Genomic DNA, 13,818 nt, shown 5'->3' with positions numbered 1-13,818 from the left:
CTGTTCCTAAAATGTTAAGTGTGGGTTTACAAGCTCCGGTACCTCCTCAACGATGGTAGTAATGGGAAGAGGGCATGTCCTGGATGGTGAGAACACTTAATAATGGATGCCACCATATTGAGGCACCACCTCCTAAAGATGCCCTCAATGGTGGGGAGAATTGTGCCCTTGATAGGGCTGGCTGAGTCTACAATTGTGTGCAGCCTCAGGCAGTGATCTAACCATTCAGAATGCTCTCCCCAGTACAACTGCAGAAATACTATCTCTATGTTCAGATAGAGAAATATCAACTGTTCTAGAAGGCAGCTGACTTCCACCTTCTCAAGGACAATTTGAGATAGGTAATAAATGCTACCCTTGTCAATGATAACAAGATCTTAGTTGATAAATAATTAAGCCATAGTCACAACCTCCTTTTGTGTTGAATATGACATCAACCATTAGAGATTTGTCTCAATTCCAAATAACCTTAGGGAGTTTGATAAATGATCACTTTTCAAATATGCCATGGAATTCCATAAATAAAATGCAGAAGTAAAAATATGAAAAATAAACAAAGACATATACAAGAACTTACAGAGAAATCTGAGTTCATTAATTGTTTCCTGTATTGATATCTGATATAACAGCTAACTATTAACTTTCAGAAGCAGAAATCTAGCAGCAAAACAAGTCATTTACATCAGGCATCATATTAATCTTTATTATGCTGACACTGAATGAATAATCTCATTCATTCTTCCAAGTAAGAGGCTTAATTACATAACCAATTACCCTTACGGTAAAATTGCTTAATGCTGCTTCCTGTTGCACTTTGAAAGCATTTTTAGAATATCAGATCCTCGAATAAAATGCTTGCTAAAGGTGTGTTTTAAAACAATAGTAAAGGCTTTTATGCAGATTGGTTTTTGAAAATGGCTATTTTAAATAATAATAAAAACTTATTTTAGTTATGCTTCTTGACATAAATCTAAGAGTAAGAAAATATCTCAAAACGTTCTGAAGTTTAAAATCTAAAACCCAATTTTGTATATTTGGGAACAGATTTTTCAGTGAACCCTGAAATAAAGTAGCTTAAGTTTTAGTTATTCTGATAAATAAAAAACATAACCCTGTTAATTTTAACTGAATTGTAAATAAAACTTCACAATAAAAGCCCCAGCCTGGCTTGGTTTATAGCCCAGCTGTGTTTATGTGCTTATTAAATAATGATTGGAGATATTTAATGAAGTACATAATAACATATTTGTCAGAAGTGGATCTGAATGTTGTGTTCAATTTCTATTCTTTGTGGGAGAGAAATGTAATACAGTTGTCTTTTTGCCATCTGGAGCTACAATGCAAAGGTTAAGCTGTAATATACCACATAGTAAAAAGATGAGCTGACAGAAATAAATGGGTGTCTTCTGCTTTTTACAATAACTTCGTGTCTGCTTGTAAAAAGCTAATGGGATGTTGCCTGTCAGTCCTGTACTTACTTACTGCCTGTTATGCCGCTGCTGTTTAGGGCATCAGTGAAGGTCCTCTGTCACTGGCGGTGTTCAGGCTTCCTTGATCGTGTCAGTAGATTCTTCTCGGTTTTCCCTACTGTCAGTCATGCAGGTCCTAGAAAGAGACCCAGGAACTCTGTTGCACTCAGGCATAGAAGGCTTCTTCATTGTTGTTTCCATTTTGTTTTACTAGTCAGGGTTGTTAGCCCTAAGCTGAACCCCCAAACCTGGAGGACCGGTGGTCCACGCTTAGTGTGGCCTCTATGCTTTGACCTGTTTGGCATGGGTGACCCTTACAAGATCCAAAGCGTAAAGCCTGTCTTTCCTTAGTCTTTGGTCTTTGGTCAATGACCACTGATTTTGTAGTTAGCATCTGTATGGTTTCCGTAGAGTCCATATTTAGATGTTGAAAAGCTTACAGTTTGTAGAGTCTGGTTAATTATGCTAATTACTACTGACTGGACTACCTTGTAAGTGTTGAAATCTTTTTTAGATAACACTTCAGAAACTAGTCAACTTGTGAAAAGTTGCTTTCCCTAATATTTAAAAATCAAATCCAACTTTCTTGGTTAATTTTTGTAAGGGATTCATTGAAGTTATGCATTTTAAATATATATTCTTTATTATACTGTATTAAGATTTGACCTGCTATATTTAATTATGCAATAACCAACATTAGAAAACTGCTTGAAATCTCCCCGATCCCTTACCCAACAAACCCTTTCTATAGGTGTAAAAGTGAGCCAAACAGGCCTACACGAAAACTATAGTGAGTGTGATGGGATTCTCACCGCTGATTGTCCCACAGTTGTTTCTTTCCAGTGGGTAGGTGCTTTGTCCTTCTCTTTGTGTCCTGGGGACAAGTCCAAAACACTTGGTGAGTTTTGGGTTTGGTTAGTTTATTTATTAACTCACTGGGTATGAATTAATTAATTAATTAATTAATTGCCCATTATGCCGCTGGCATTTAGGGCAGCAATGTCTGTTTGCTCTTGGCCACAGAAGGAATCTTCATTGCTGTTTCCATAACATTTTATTTGACCAGGGTTGCTATCCTTGAGTGGAACCCCTGAACCTGGAGGACTGATGGAACACTCTTAGAGTGGCCTCTATCCTTTGACCTATTTGGCATGAGAGACCCTACCAAGAACCAAACATTAGCTCCGTAGGTCACTGGGGCACACAAGCCTCCAAAACCAATGACAAGGTTGTGGTCCTCTTGGAAGTTGGGTATGATTACAATAGTTTGAACTATCCATTCAAAAGATGGATATTTCATGGGAATGTCTAGGGAGAACACTATACAAAAGAAGTTTGTTATATTGTATAATGCATATAAATTCTGATTTAAGGTTGCTTAAGTAATGTTTTGTCTGTTCTCTTTATAGATGCTTATTCACCAAATGACAATGGAACTAAATCCGAATCTGTTTCAAGCCTTCAGCCTCAGCCTTCACTAAGTTCTATGCAGAATTCCCCAGGGCCCAAACGTTCTGGAAACACGTTGAAGAAATGGTTGACTAGCCCAGTCCGTAGACTCAGCAGTGGCAAGGCTGATAACAGGAAAATTGTCAAGCAGAAAAGAGGCAGGAATGGCAAACCTGGCATAGATCCAGCATCGCCCAAAGCAGGGGAGAATGAAAACGCACCTCAGGAAGACAGTGCAGATGAGGTACATTGCTTTTAGAACAACTGTAGATATATTTTTGTAACCTCATTTCATGGGTTTGGCTCAGAAATAAAACTTCTGTCGGGTTCAATTATTTAAAAGTTCATTAATCATGCCTGGAATGGTAACAGCAGCTTATATTTGGTCTCAGCTGAATTAAGGAGAGGAAGATTTGATCAGATTATCAACAACCCATTGCTACCAAATCAAGTTTATTGGTAGATCTCAAAATTGGTCATGAATATTGGAAATAAGTATGTGTAGTAGACAAGAAAGACAAACTTGAACTCTGCCACACTGTTTCTCTCTCATAAATAATGCCATTTATGTTCAATTATAGGAGCCTTTTGATGCATTTCAAAGTGTGTTTAGTTCGTATTTCTAGTCTTAGTGAGGAAAGAATTGGAGGAAAAGAAATGTATATTTGTATTTCACATGAGGTCCAGGAAAGCAATTCAGCTGAATTGAACTGCTGTAAAATGTTAAAGGACATTTCTCAAGTCATTCAAAGCTTTCTCTAGGTTATAAGTCAACCAGGATGAGGCACTGAAGAAAGGTATATTCTTCAATTATTCATGTAATTTCTCTTTACAGAAGGGAAGGAAGGATGAACCACCCAGCGGCACTTTATCCAAGTCTTCATCTGGAATGCAGAGTGGAGGAGAAGATGAGCCAGATGATGAGTCTCATACCCCTCTTCCTCCGCCGATGAAAATCATCGACAATGATCCTTCTCCAGAGGACTGCGTATGTAACTCATTGGTCTAATATCGGCATAATAATGATTCAAATTGCATGATAGGATCTATCATCAATTTGACCAATAGGGTGGTGTCTTTCCTGAAAATGGTGGTAATTTGTCCTCTCACTGTGCTAAAGGTTGGATAAACAAATATCTAATTCTTTAGAATGTATGTACATGGTCAATATCTACTTTTGTTTCACACCATCTAAAATAACTCATCCTTAGTACGCAATTAATACGATCTGCAGTGCATTTGTCGATAAAGGTGTTGTAGGAGTATTTCAGCAGCAGCCATCGAATTGGAATAAAAAACGTCAATAATCACTAAATATTGTGAGGCTATGGAAAAGAAAAGGAGGGAAGATAGTGTTTGATATGCTGGTGCAAAAGGCTTTTGGTAATACCTAATTCTATTTAGGTGCAGAATGGTACTTACCTGGATGACTGAAAATTGAATTATTGCACCTCCTAGAGGAAGCGCATTTCAAGTGAGATTGATAGATAATTGATTATAAGGACAACATGGATTTATTTTTTGGTTCATTTGAAAACTGCATTATGATTGATTTCTATTAGACTTTCCATATCTGCAAAGAGTAAGAATTTCTGCTCGTATACTGTATCTATCCTCTGATATTAAAGTGAACTACTGATATCTGCATCTGAAAGGTCTAAGTACAATTTTGGAAACTTAAAAGGACCTAACGTAATTGTTGGTTATTAATGTTTTTGGAGTAATGATGGAATGTGATTTTTAGGATGCATTTTAAGGCAAATCAAAGATAATGAGCAATATAGTCTCATAGGGATGACAGGAAAAAACTCATTACAGGTTAAACTTGAGATTTAGAGAATAGGTTAAAAATGTTTTTTCATGAACACTAATCAGGCAAGCAATAGAATTATTTTCATTCGTTTGTTGTTTGATCCAAAGGGCCAGACTGGGAGTAAAGCTGGAGATACAGGAACATTTCATGTTACACTGACCTATAGTTGAAGATCCTAGTCACTCTTTGGCTCAAACTCTTCACTTTGCTTTCTAGATCAAGCATTGGTTAAGCAGCCTGGAAGAAGGACTGGATGTGGGTATCTGCAACATCAGGTTCCTTGCAGTAGAATAGGCTGTCCCATTTAAGCCTTTCTGTGAATACAGGGGCACAATAATTTTCATAATGTTGATGAAATACTAAAACAGGAGATAAAATCTATCAGAAGATATTATTTGTAGGCTGGTTATAATATCACAGGATCACTTATGTGTACATAGTGCAGAGGCAATTGAAAGCAATTAATGAAGTTTGTCCATGATATTTTTCACATGATATAGTAATCCTCCTCAGGTGTGCCTAGTGTTACGTATTCAGGCAACAATAAATATGAGTTAGGCAAGGGTTTTTATAACAAATAACATGTTTATTAAACACTGAAAACAAACCCCCCAAAAGTAAACAAATCACTAATGAAACCGGAAATCAGCTGCTGTGCGGCAGCTTAAACAGTTCTTAAAGCAATGTAGCTTACAGTCCTTAAAGCGATGTTGCAAGGACAGTTCTTTAAAGTGGTGTTGCCAAAAGTTCAAAATGCTCACAGTCCATTTAAGGAAGAGACTTTTTAAGATTATTTAAATTCTCTTTCACGTCGTTTTTCTTCAGTCCCCGAAGTCAAACTTTTCCCTCGAAGAATTTACGAAACGTAACAGCTTAAAGGCACTGACCTTTCCTTTATCACACTGTCCTCAATCTTTTCTGCTATCCCACAGAGATTAACATGAGAACAGTCAACGAAATCCTTCCGAATAAGGATCAAACAAGGTCGAACCCGTTTCACCGTCGAAAATCGATTCTCCTCGATCTTTAACTCCCGAACTCCGATCTTCACTCTCCACTGATTCTCAACTAACAGTATTGTAAGAAACTGCTGGCAATGACCTTTTAAATTTTAGGCATTAGATAAAACTTCATCTTTCAACTAAACTGCGTCATCACATTAAATCACGCAGTGGCATGAAGTCAACATGGCAAATCCAGCCACGAACTGCCCCTCCTCACAGGGAGGGGTCCTCCTTTTATACCCTGTAAAAAAAACCTGTCACATGATCTCTACTGGCGGGAAAATGACGTCACTCCACCATCACAGGACCACTACCTCAAGTCCAGTATAACTTCAACCCCAGTCACGTGACAAGGGTACCACTGTCACGTGTCACGGGTACGTAACACTAGAAATGCCTCTGATGTACCCTACTCTGTTCTGTTTGGTATGATGGTAATGCCAACACACATGATAGTGTCATTGTTTTGAATGTGTGTTTATTTTTACTAGGTCTTTACAGTAAATATTCCTTTCAATAATAGCATAGATAGTTATATCCATTTGCATGTAGGTTCACAAGGGTAAAGACGAGTAAGTACTTCATGTTCCATAACATTACACAAGCTACTGCGTCACATATTTCCTTTTGTATTCAGAGTTCCTTTGGTCATTTTTTTGGCATTGTGCTTTTTCTCTCAATGTTTGACTCTGTACTTCTTCCTTTCCACCAAGCCTTTTGCTCATTCCACTTTATTTGAAGCAGCTTTTTTCTATATTAGTAAAGTGAAAACTTTTAAACACATGTTTTTAAGTGCCTTCATTAATTTAATAGTATTAAAAGTGTTTTGAACAATCCACAGCAATTATTTAGCCAATTAACTAGATTGTGGCTTTGAGCAAAAACAGAAATATGGACAGGAAATTAAATAGAGAACGGAACAGGCCATACAGATTGTCAGTAGCTGGAGCAGAGTAACAGTTAAGCAAAAAATATTTGATTCTTGTTTTGAGGTGTCTGAATAATTTTTATGGAAGATAAAATTGTTCTACACAGTGTTGTGCAAAACAACTTTTGCAGCATTCCATTTTTTCCTCGTGTATGAACAATATTTAATCTAGTGAATAATAATTTTAAATAACTTGAATAATATTCTCTCAAGTTTCCAATAATTTGGTTTGGAAACAGTGAGATTGTGATGTTGTACAAGAGTAATATTGCACCCTTCACATTATTGTTTCTATAAAAACTGTTAAAAGGTTTAACTACCAAAACAATTACAACTGACAGCCTATTTCAGAGCGTAACAATGATCGCACTTTAATCTACTAGAATATTTGCTAACTCACTTTCTTACTGGGTTTGGGTGACAATTGTGTGAGCTGACATTGCCATTTGATTGGTGTAATTCTTCAATATTTCTATAGTAGTTGTCTAATGTTAGCACTAATTCCATTACTTACTCATTCCTCAAAATGTTGGCATCACTGTCAATGCTAGCATTTATTACCAATTCCTAATTGCTCTTGAAAAGGTGGCATTGATGCACCTGCTAGAATCACTGTATTCCTTCAGCTAAAAATACTCCCAAAATTCAGTTGAAGGAATGGTGAGATTTTTCCAGGCAGGTTGGTATGCACCTTGGAGGGGAACCAGTAACTAGTGGTGTTCTCATGCACTAGATGCTCTTGTCCTTCTCTAGGGTAGAATCTGTGGATTTAGAAGGTGCTTTCAGAGTGGGCTCAATAAATAACTGTACATCCTGTGGAAAAGTACATACAACAGCCTATGATAGTGGAAATAAATATTTGGGGAGTTGATAGGACGCCAAACAAGCAAACCACTATGTACTGGGTAGTGGTTAGGTTTATCGAGAGTTGTAGAGTCATTATAAAGCATAGAAACTGGCCCTTTACCCTAACTCAGCCATGCTGATGAAGTGCCAACCTGAGCTAATCTCATTTGCCTACATTTGATATATCCCTCCAAACATTTTCTTTCCATATACCTGCCCAAATGTTTTTTAAAGTTGTAATTATTCCTGCCTCTACCATTTTTTCTGTTGCCTCATTCCATCCACGGTGTGGAAGCTTTCCCCTCAAAGATTCAAAGTATATTTATTCTCTAAGTGTGTGTGTGTGTGTGTGTGCAGTATACAACCCTGAGATTCATCTTCCCACAGACAGCCACAAAACAAAGAAAGAAAACTATGGAACCCATTCAAAGGAAAACATCAAACCCCAATGTGCAAAAAAAAGAACAAATGTGCGCAAACAGCAAAAAACAATGAGCGAGAAACATAGAATATGAAACACTAAACCACAATTCATCAAATCAGTCCAGGTGTATTCAGTTCAACTCCCTTCAGTTCAATCTAGCACTGTGTCATTCATTAACTTCAGGCTGCAGAGCCAGTCTACCCCGATTAAAGCCGCACAAGACAGCAACATAAAGGAGCGACCATAAACCAGAAACACATAACGTGAACCAGAATCTAATCCACATACCATATAGATCAAACCTTGCCTAAGACCCAGGACTCCGGCACCATCCTCTGGCAGTATCGAGGGAGAGAGAGAGAGACCACCACACACAGCCACCTTTCTCTGCCAACAGAGAGCGAGAGGAAGAGAGAGACCGGTCATCCGCTGAACACCCACTCACCCTTGATGATCTCAATCTTCCTCACCGCTTTAATTAGTGAGAAATGGAGTTGATCATGGGTTTGCCCCCATCTCCAGCCTACCTGTCCTCCAAGCAGCACACTTTATTTGAAACCTCACCAAACCTCCTCGCAGACAGCAAAGCACCAGATTGCTTAATCCGCTCAAAAACACACCACCAACATGTAAATGACAGTCTCCAACAGCAGCGAAACCACATTTGAAAGAAAAAGTGAAAGAAGTAGTTTTGTGAAGGATATTGCCTTTGGTCGTGTAGTTTACTGGCACCATCTTGCCCACGCTCTCCCCATCTACTTTCAAGGCTGTTTTAAGTCTTTCCCCTTACCTTAAATCGATGCCTTCTCGTTTTACTCTCACCTTCCCTGGTAAAGAGACTTTGGCCATCCACCTTATCTATTCTCCTCATGATTTATAAACATCTCTAAGGCCTCTCCTCAATGTTCTTCACTGCAGTAAAACGAGTTCCAGCCAATCTAGTTTTCCTTATAGCTTGAGCCTTCCAGCCTTCCAACGTGAATCTTTGAATCCCATGAATCTTTTCTACACATCCTTTCTGTTGGAGCTGCTCTCATTATGCACAATAACAGCACTCTGTCATGTTGTTGATCTGTGCTGGTAGATGGTGGAAAGGCTCTGGAGTGTCAGAAGGTGAATTTCTTACTGCAGGACACCCAACCACTGACCTTCTCTAGTAGTCACTTTATTTAAATTTCTGATGAAGAGAGACTCCAGGACATTGATGCAGGCACTAAGTGAATGTGATGCCATTGAATAACAATACTGTTAGTTGGATTTTCTCTTAATGGAGATGGTTGTTGCCTGCCAATTTATTTCATAAATGTTACTTGCCTCTTATCAAGCCATGCTTGAAAATTGTTGGGTCTTGCTGCATGAGTGTTTAATGGCTGTCTAATTTTGCAATGCATTACAAATAGAATTGAACACTATCCAATTATTAATGAATGCTCTAGGTCTAAACTTGCAGTGAAGAGAAGGTCTTTGGTGAAGCAGTCGAAGCTATTTGAACCTTAGGAACTACCGTAGTGATGTTTTGGGGCTGGAATGATTGACCTCCAACAACCACTACTATCATCCTCTGTGTGAGATATGACTCCAATCATTGGAATATTTTCAACTTGATGTCCATTGATTTCAGTTGCTCCGAGGCTTCTTAATCACACACTCAGTCAAATAGTGTTTTGAGGTCAAGGGCAATTACTCCCAAGTTGCTGCTGAAAATCAGTTGCTTGGTCCGTACTGGGACAAAGGCTTTGATGAGATTTGCAACTAAAAGGCCCTGATAGAATGCAAAGATAATTGATGAGCAAATTATTGATAAGTAAGTAAGTGGAAATTACAACACTTTGACAGCAGATTCTGTCACTTTGCTGATGTTTGAAAGTGGGTTGGTTGGGTGATAAACCATGGGTTAGTTAGGCGCCACAGTAGTGTAGCAGTTAGCACGACACTATCACAGTTCCAGAGTTTAGAGTTCAATTCTGGCACCATTCTGTAAGATGCCCTCCCTGTGGAATGTGTGGGTTTTCCCTGCACGCTCTGGATTCCTCCCACAGTCCAAAGATGTTCTGGGGAGGTTAATTGGTCATTGTAAATTGCCCCGTGATTAGGTTAGGGTTAATCAGGATTGTGGGGTTGCTGGGGCAGCACGGTTTGAAGGGCTGGAAGGGCTGTATTGCAAAATAAAAGGTAAAAATGAAAAGTAAAATAGTGATCTGGACTGGAATTGTTCTGCTTTTCATGATCAAGACATACTTGGTTCATTTTCCACATTGTCATGCAGAGGCCAGAGTTGTAACTGTACTGGAGCAACTTGGCAAGAGGAAAGGCCAATTCTCAGTACAAGTCTTCAGTAGTATGGACAGGATGTTACTGTCCAGAGTGCTGTCAACAAGGGATACCACACTAGTTTGTTTATCCTTTGTCCACCTGGAATGAAACATATTGGTTTCCACAATATGCAAATCTGAGGAGCAAGCTGGGATCGCTCATCGACTTGGCACTATTGGCTGATTAATTGCTAAATACTCAGCCTTGTTTTAATTCCTGGATGTCAAGCTTATCGTCATTGAGGATCGGATGTTGCTGAAACTGCCTTCTTCAGTTAGCTGTTCAGTTCCACCACTCTACTTGACGTGATGTGACAAATCTACAAAGCTTCAACCAAAAGTAGTTGTGAGCTCACTTGGCTCTGCCTATTGCATGCTGCTTTTGCACATTAAAGCCTGTGTAGTCTGAGATGCAGCTTCACCAGACTGATACTTCATTCCTTGGTGTATTTATTTGAGCGATTCATGCAGTAAAAACATTTTCCCTTGTGGCAGGAGTCAAGGGGCCATAGTCTCAGGATAAGAAACTGGTGAATGGTGAATAATATAAGAAGGGTCTCCTTCTTCCATTCAGAGGAGGATGGATGTTGAGGCATTAAGTATTTTTAAGGCTCAGAGAGATCTCCAGTCTGGAGAAGAATTAAGTCCCATAGGGTTTGGGCAAGTAAGTAAAATTGTTAAATTTCTTCATTTTACTTTTTCATCCAATATTTGCTTTGCTTCCAAAACCTGGAGAATTATTTCAGTCTTTGCAAGGGCTATCCTTGTTCAGATAATGGAAATGAATAGGCCGTTGATGTGAGATTAAGTTAGATATTTATATGAAGTATTTAAATTAGACACTTAAATGAGGTTTTTAAGTTCGACACTTCAGTTCCTTGTAAAAGAGATGTTTTCCTGGAAAACATTCTATTTCACAAATGGAAAAGGCAAGGTAAAATGCATTGTGGGAATTTTGATACAATGCTGGCTCTTCATTCTGCTGTGGAACACCTAGACGAAAACAAGAAAATATACATCAGGCTGCTATTTATCGATTGCAGTTCCAGGCTCAATACCACCATCATCCCCTCAGCATTAATCAACAGACTTCTAAACATGGGTCTCTGTACCTCCTCCTGCAAATGGATTCTCATTTTCTTTATCAGGAGGCCACTCCTCCTCACTCTCAAACAACACCGGTGCACTTCAGGATGTGTGCTTATCCCACTACTCTACTGTCTCTACACGTGTGACTGTGTGGCTAAGCACAGCTCAAATGCTATTTATCATTTCATAGATGATACTGACCCTTTGTTGGTGTTAAAATCTCAGGTGGCAACAAGGAGGCATATAGGAATGAGATGAACAGGCTGAATGAGTGGTGTCACAGTACCAAACTCGCAAGGCCAACGTAAGCAGTACCAAGGAACTGATGCTGGTCTTTAGGAAGTGAAAGTCAGGAGAACACACACCAGTCCTCATTGAGGACTCAATAGAGGATAGGGTGTAAGGCTTTAAGATCACATCAACATCTGAGTGGCTGTGTCCTGAGCCCAACATGTTCATGCCATGAATCACTCTATTTCTTTAGGAGCATGAGGATGTTTGGTTTGTCAGTAAAGAACCTTGGAAGTCTCTGTAGATATATGATGGAGAACATTCCAACTGGTTGCATCATAGTGTGGTTTGAAAGCTCCAATGCCCAAGATCATAAGTGGCTGCAGTGTGTTGTAAATTCAGTCAATTCCATCATGGGCATAACCCTCCTCACCATCGAGAACGTGTTCAAGAGGTGGTGCCTCAAGAAAACATTCATCATTAAGGATCTCCACCATCTAGGACATGCCCACTTCCCATTTCTACCATCAGAGAGGGTTACAGGAACCTAAAGAAATAGTGCTCAACAATTCAGGAGCAGCTTCTTCCAGTTTATCATTAGATTTATGAACTGTGAGCAATACCTCATGATCCCATGTTTTGCATTATTTATATATTTGGTCAGTTACAGTCATTTTCTGTCTGTGTTGTACTGCAGCCACAAAACAACAAATTTTATGTCAGATAAGACAATGATAATAAACCCAACTGATTATGGTAACACTTGCAGGCTCCCCCTGCGCGTGCTCTACATAAATGACATTTTTCACTATATCTTCCAATATTTTGATGTAAGTGTGACTATTAAAACTAATCTTTAATCTTTATTTATAACCCTGTCAAGAAAAGGTAAGGCTGGCACATTAGGAGATGGGTGCTTATGTGAAAGTGCTGGTCTTGGACTACAATTCAGCATTCAACACCATAATTCCATCCAGGTTTGACAAGAAGCTCAGAGACCTCGGCCTTCACCCTGCCTTGTGCAGCTGGATCCTGGACTTCCTGTCAGATCGCCAGCAGGTGGTAAGAGTGGGCTCACCCACCCCCAACCCTCTGACTCTCAACACAGGAGCCCTTCGTGGCTATGTGCTAAGCCCCCCCCCCCCCCCCTTTACTCTCTGTATACCCATGACTGTGTCGCCACCCATAGCTCCAATCGGCTCATTAAATTTGATGACGATGCTACATTGAAGATGTGAGCTTCCCACTATCCAGGACATTTACAGAGACAGATGCGTAAAAGACAAAAAAGGAGGCCCAAAAGATCATGGGGGATCTGAGTCACCCCAACCACAAACTGTTCCAGCTGCTATCATCTAGGAAGCAGTACTGCGTCATAAAAGCCAAGATCAACAGGCTCCAGGACAGCTTCATCCACCAGGCCAAAAGACTGATTAATTCACGCTGATACAATTGTATTTCTACGCTCTATTGACTGCCCTGTTGTACATACTATTTATTACAAATTACTATACATTGCACATTTAGACGAAGACGTAACATAAAGATTTTTACTCCTCGTGTGAAGGATGTAAGAAATAAAGTCAATTCAATTCAATTAGAAGGGGTTGCTTAATAATTTTAAATTGCCAGTCAGATCTGCTTCAGACCGTGCTTCAGTTGATGATTTGAGTGGGATTGTAGGATGGATCACAGAACCCAGATATGAAAATGTCAAACAAACTACAATTTCAGAAATGCCCAATTTACAGCCTGTCAGGTTTCAATGGTATTACATCAAAGAAGGCACACATACGGCCATATCCATCAGGCTCTGGATGACCTAAGCAATGTAATCAACATGCATGAAACAGCACACCTGATGCCTTCCCCATCATTTCCAGGGATTTTAACCAGGCCAGTTTGAAAAAGTCTCTAAGTAATTGAAACCCTGTCACCAGGGCTCAACAGCCAACCCTGCCATCGGCCATGTGACTCAGCAGTGAGAAGGTCACTTCTCATAAACAATATACATCTAGGCTCGGTACGATTTAGGGTTCAGGCAAGCAGGAAAGTTGAGATGTTCCAACTAATAGAACCTTGATTTAGCGAATGCTGTGTAAATACTGCCCATACACAATTATTGGATGGATAGAAATAACAGATTATACACACCACATAAAATTATAAAGAATTTCAGCTTTATCAAACAGTTATAAAGAGAAAGAAAAGAAGGATCAAAAAGAGGGCCCATTGCTGTTAAATCAGTCTAAG

At 39.3% G+C, this 13,818-nt stretch overlaps 1 protein-coding gene across 6 annotated transcripts in view; it reads left to right on the top strand.

The window, feature by feature from the left end:
- Window positions 1-13,818, top strand: part of LOC140728501 (kalirin) — a 723,603-nt gene that overhangs the window by 606,804 nt on the left and 102,981 nt on the right. For all 6 annotated transcript variants that reach the window (XM_073047309.1, XM_073047304.1, XM_073047303.1 and 3 more), the window contains 2 exons: window positions 2,879-3,162; window positions 3,754-3,906. In XM_073047309.1, the coding sequence (XP_072903410.1) occupies window positions 2,879-3,162; window positions 3,754-3,906 (437 nt within the window). The remainder of the gene's footprint in view (window positions 1-2,878; window positions 3,163-3,753; window positions 3,907-13,818) is intronic.

Source organism: Hemitrygon akajei, chromosome 5 (genome assembly GCF_048418815.1).
Source record: "Hemitrygon akajei chromosome 5, sHemAka1.3, whole genome shotgun sequence".
Classification (NCBI taxonomy): Eukaryota; Metazoa; Chordata; class Chondrichthyes; order Myliobatiformes; family Dasyatidae; genus Hemitrygon; species Hemitrygon akajei.
The sequence above is the reverse complement of the archived record's forward strand: the minus strand, read 5'-3'. Positions and strand labels throughout refer to the sequence as shown.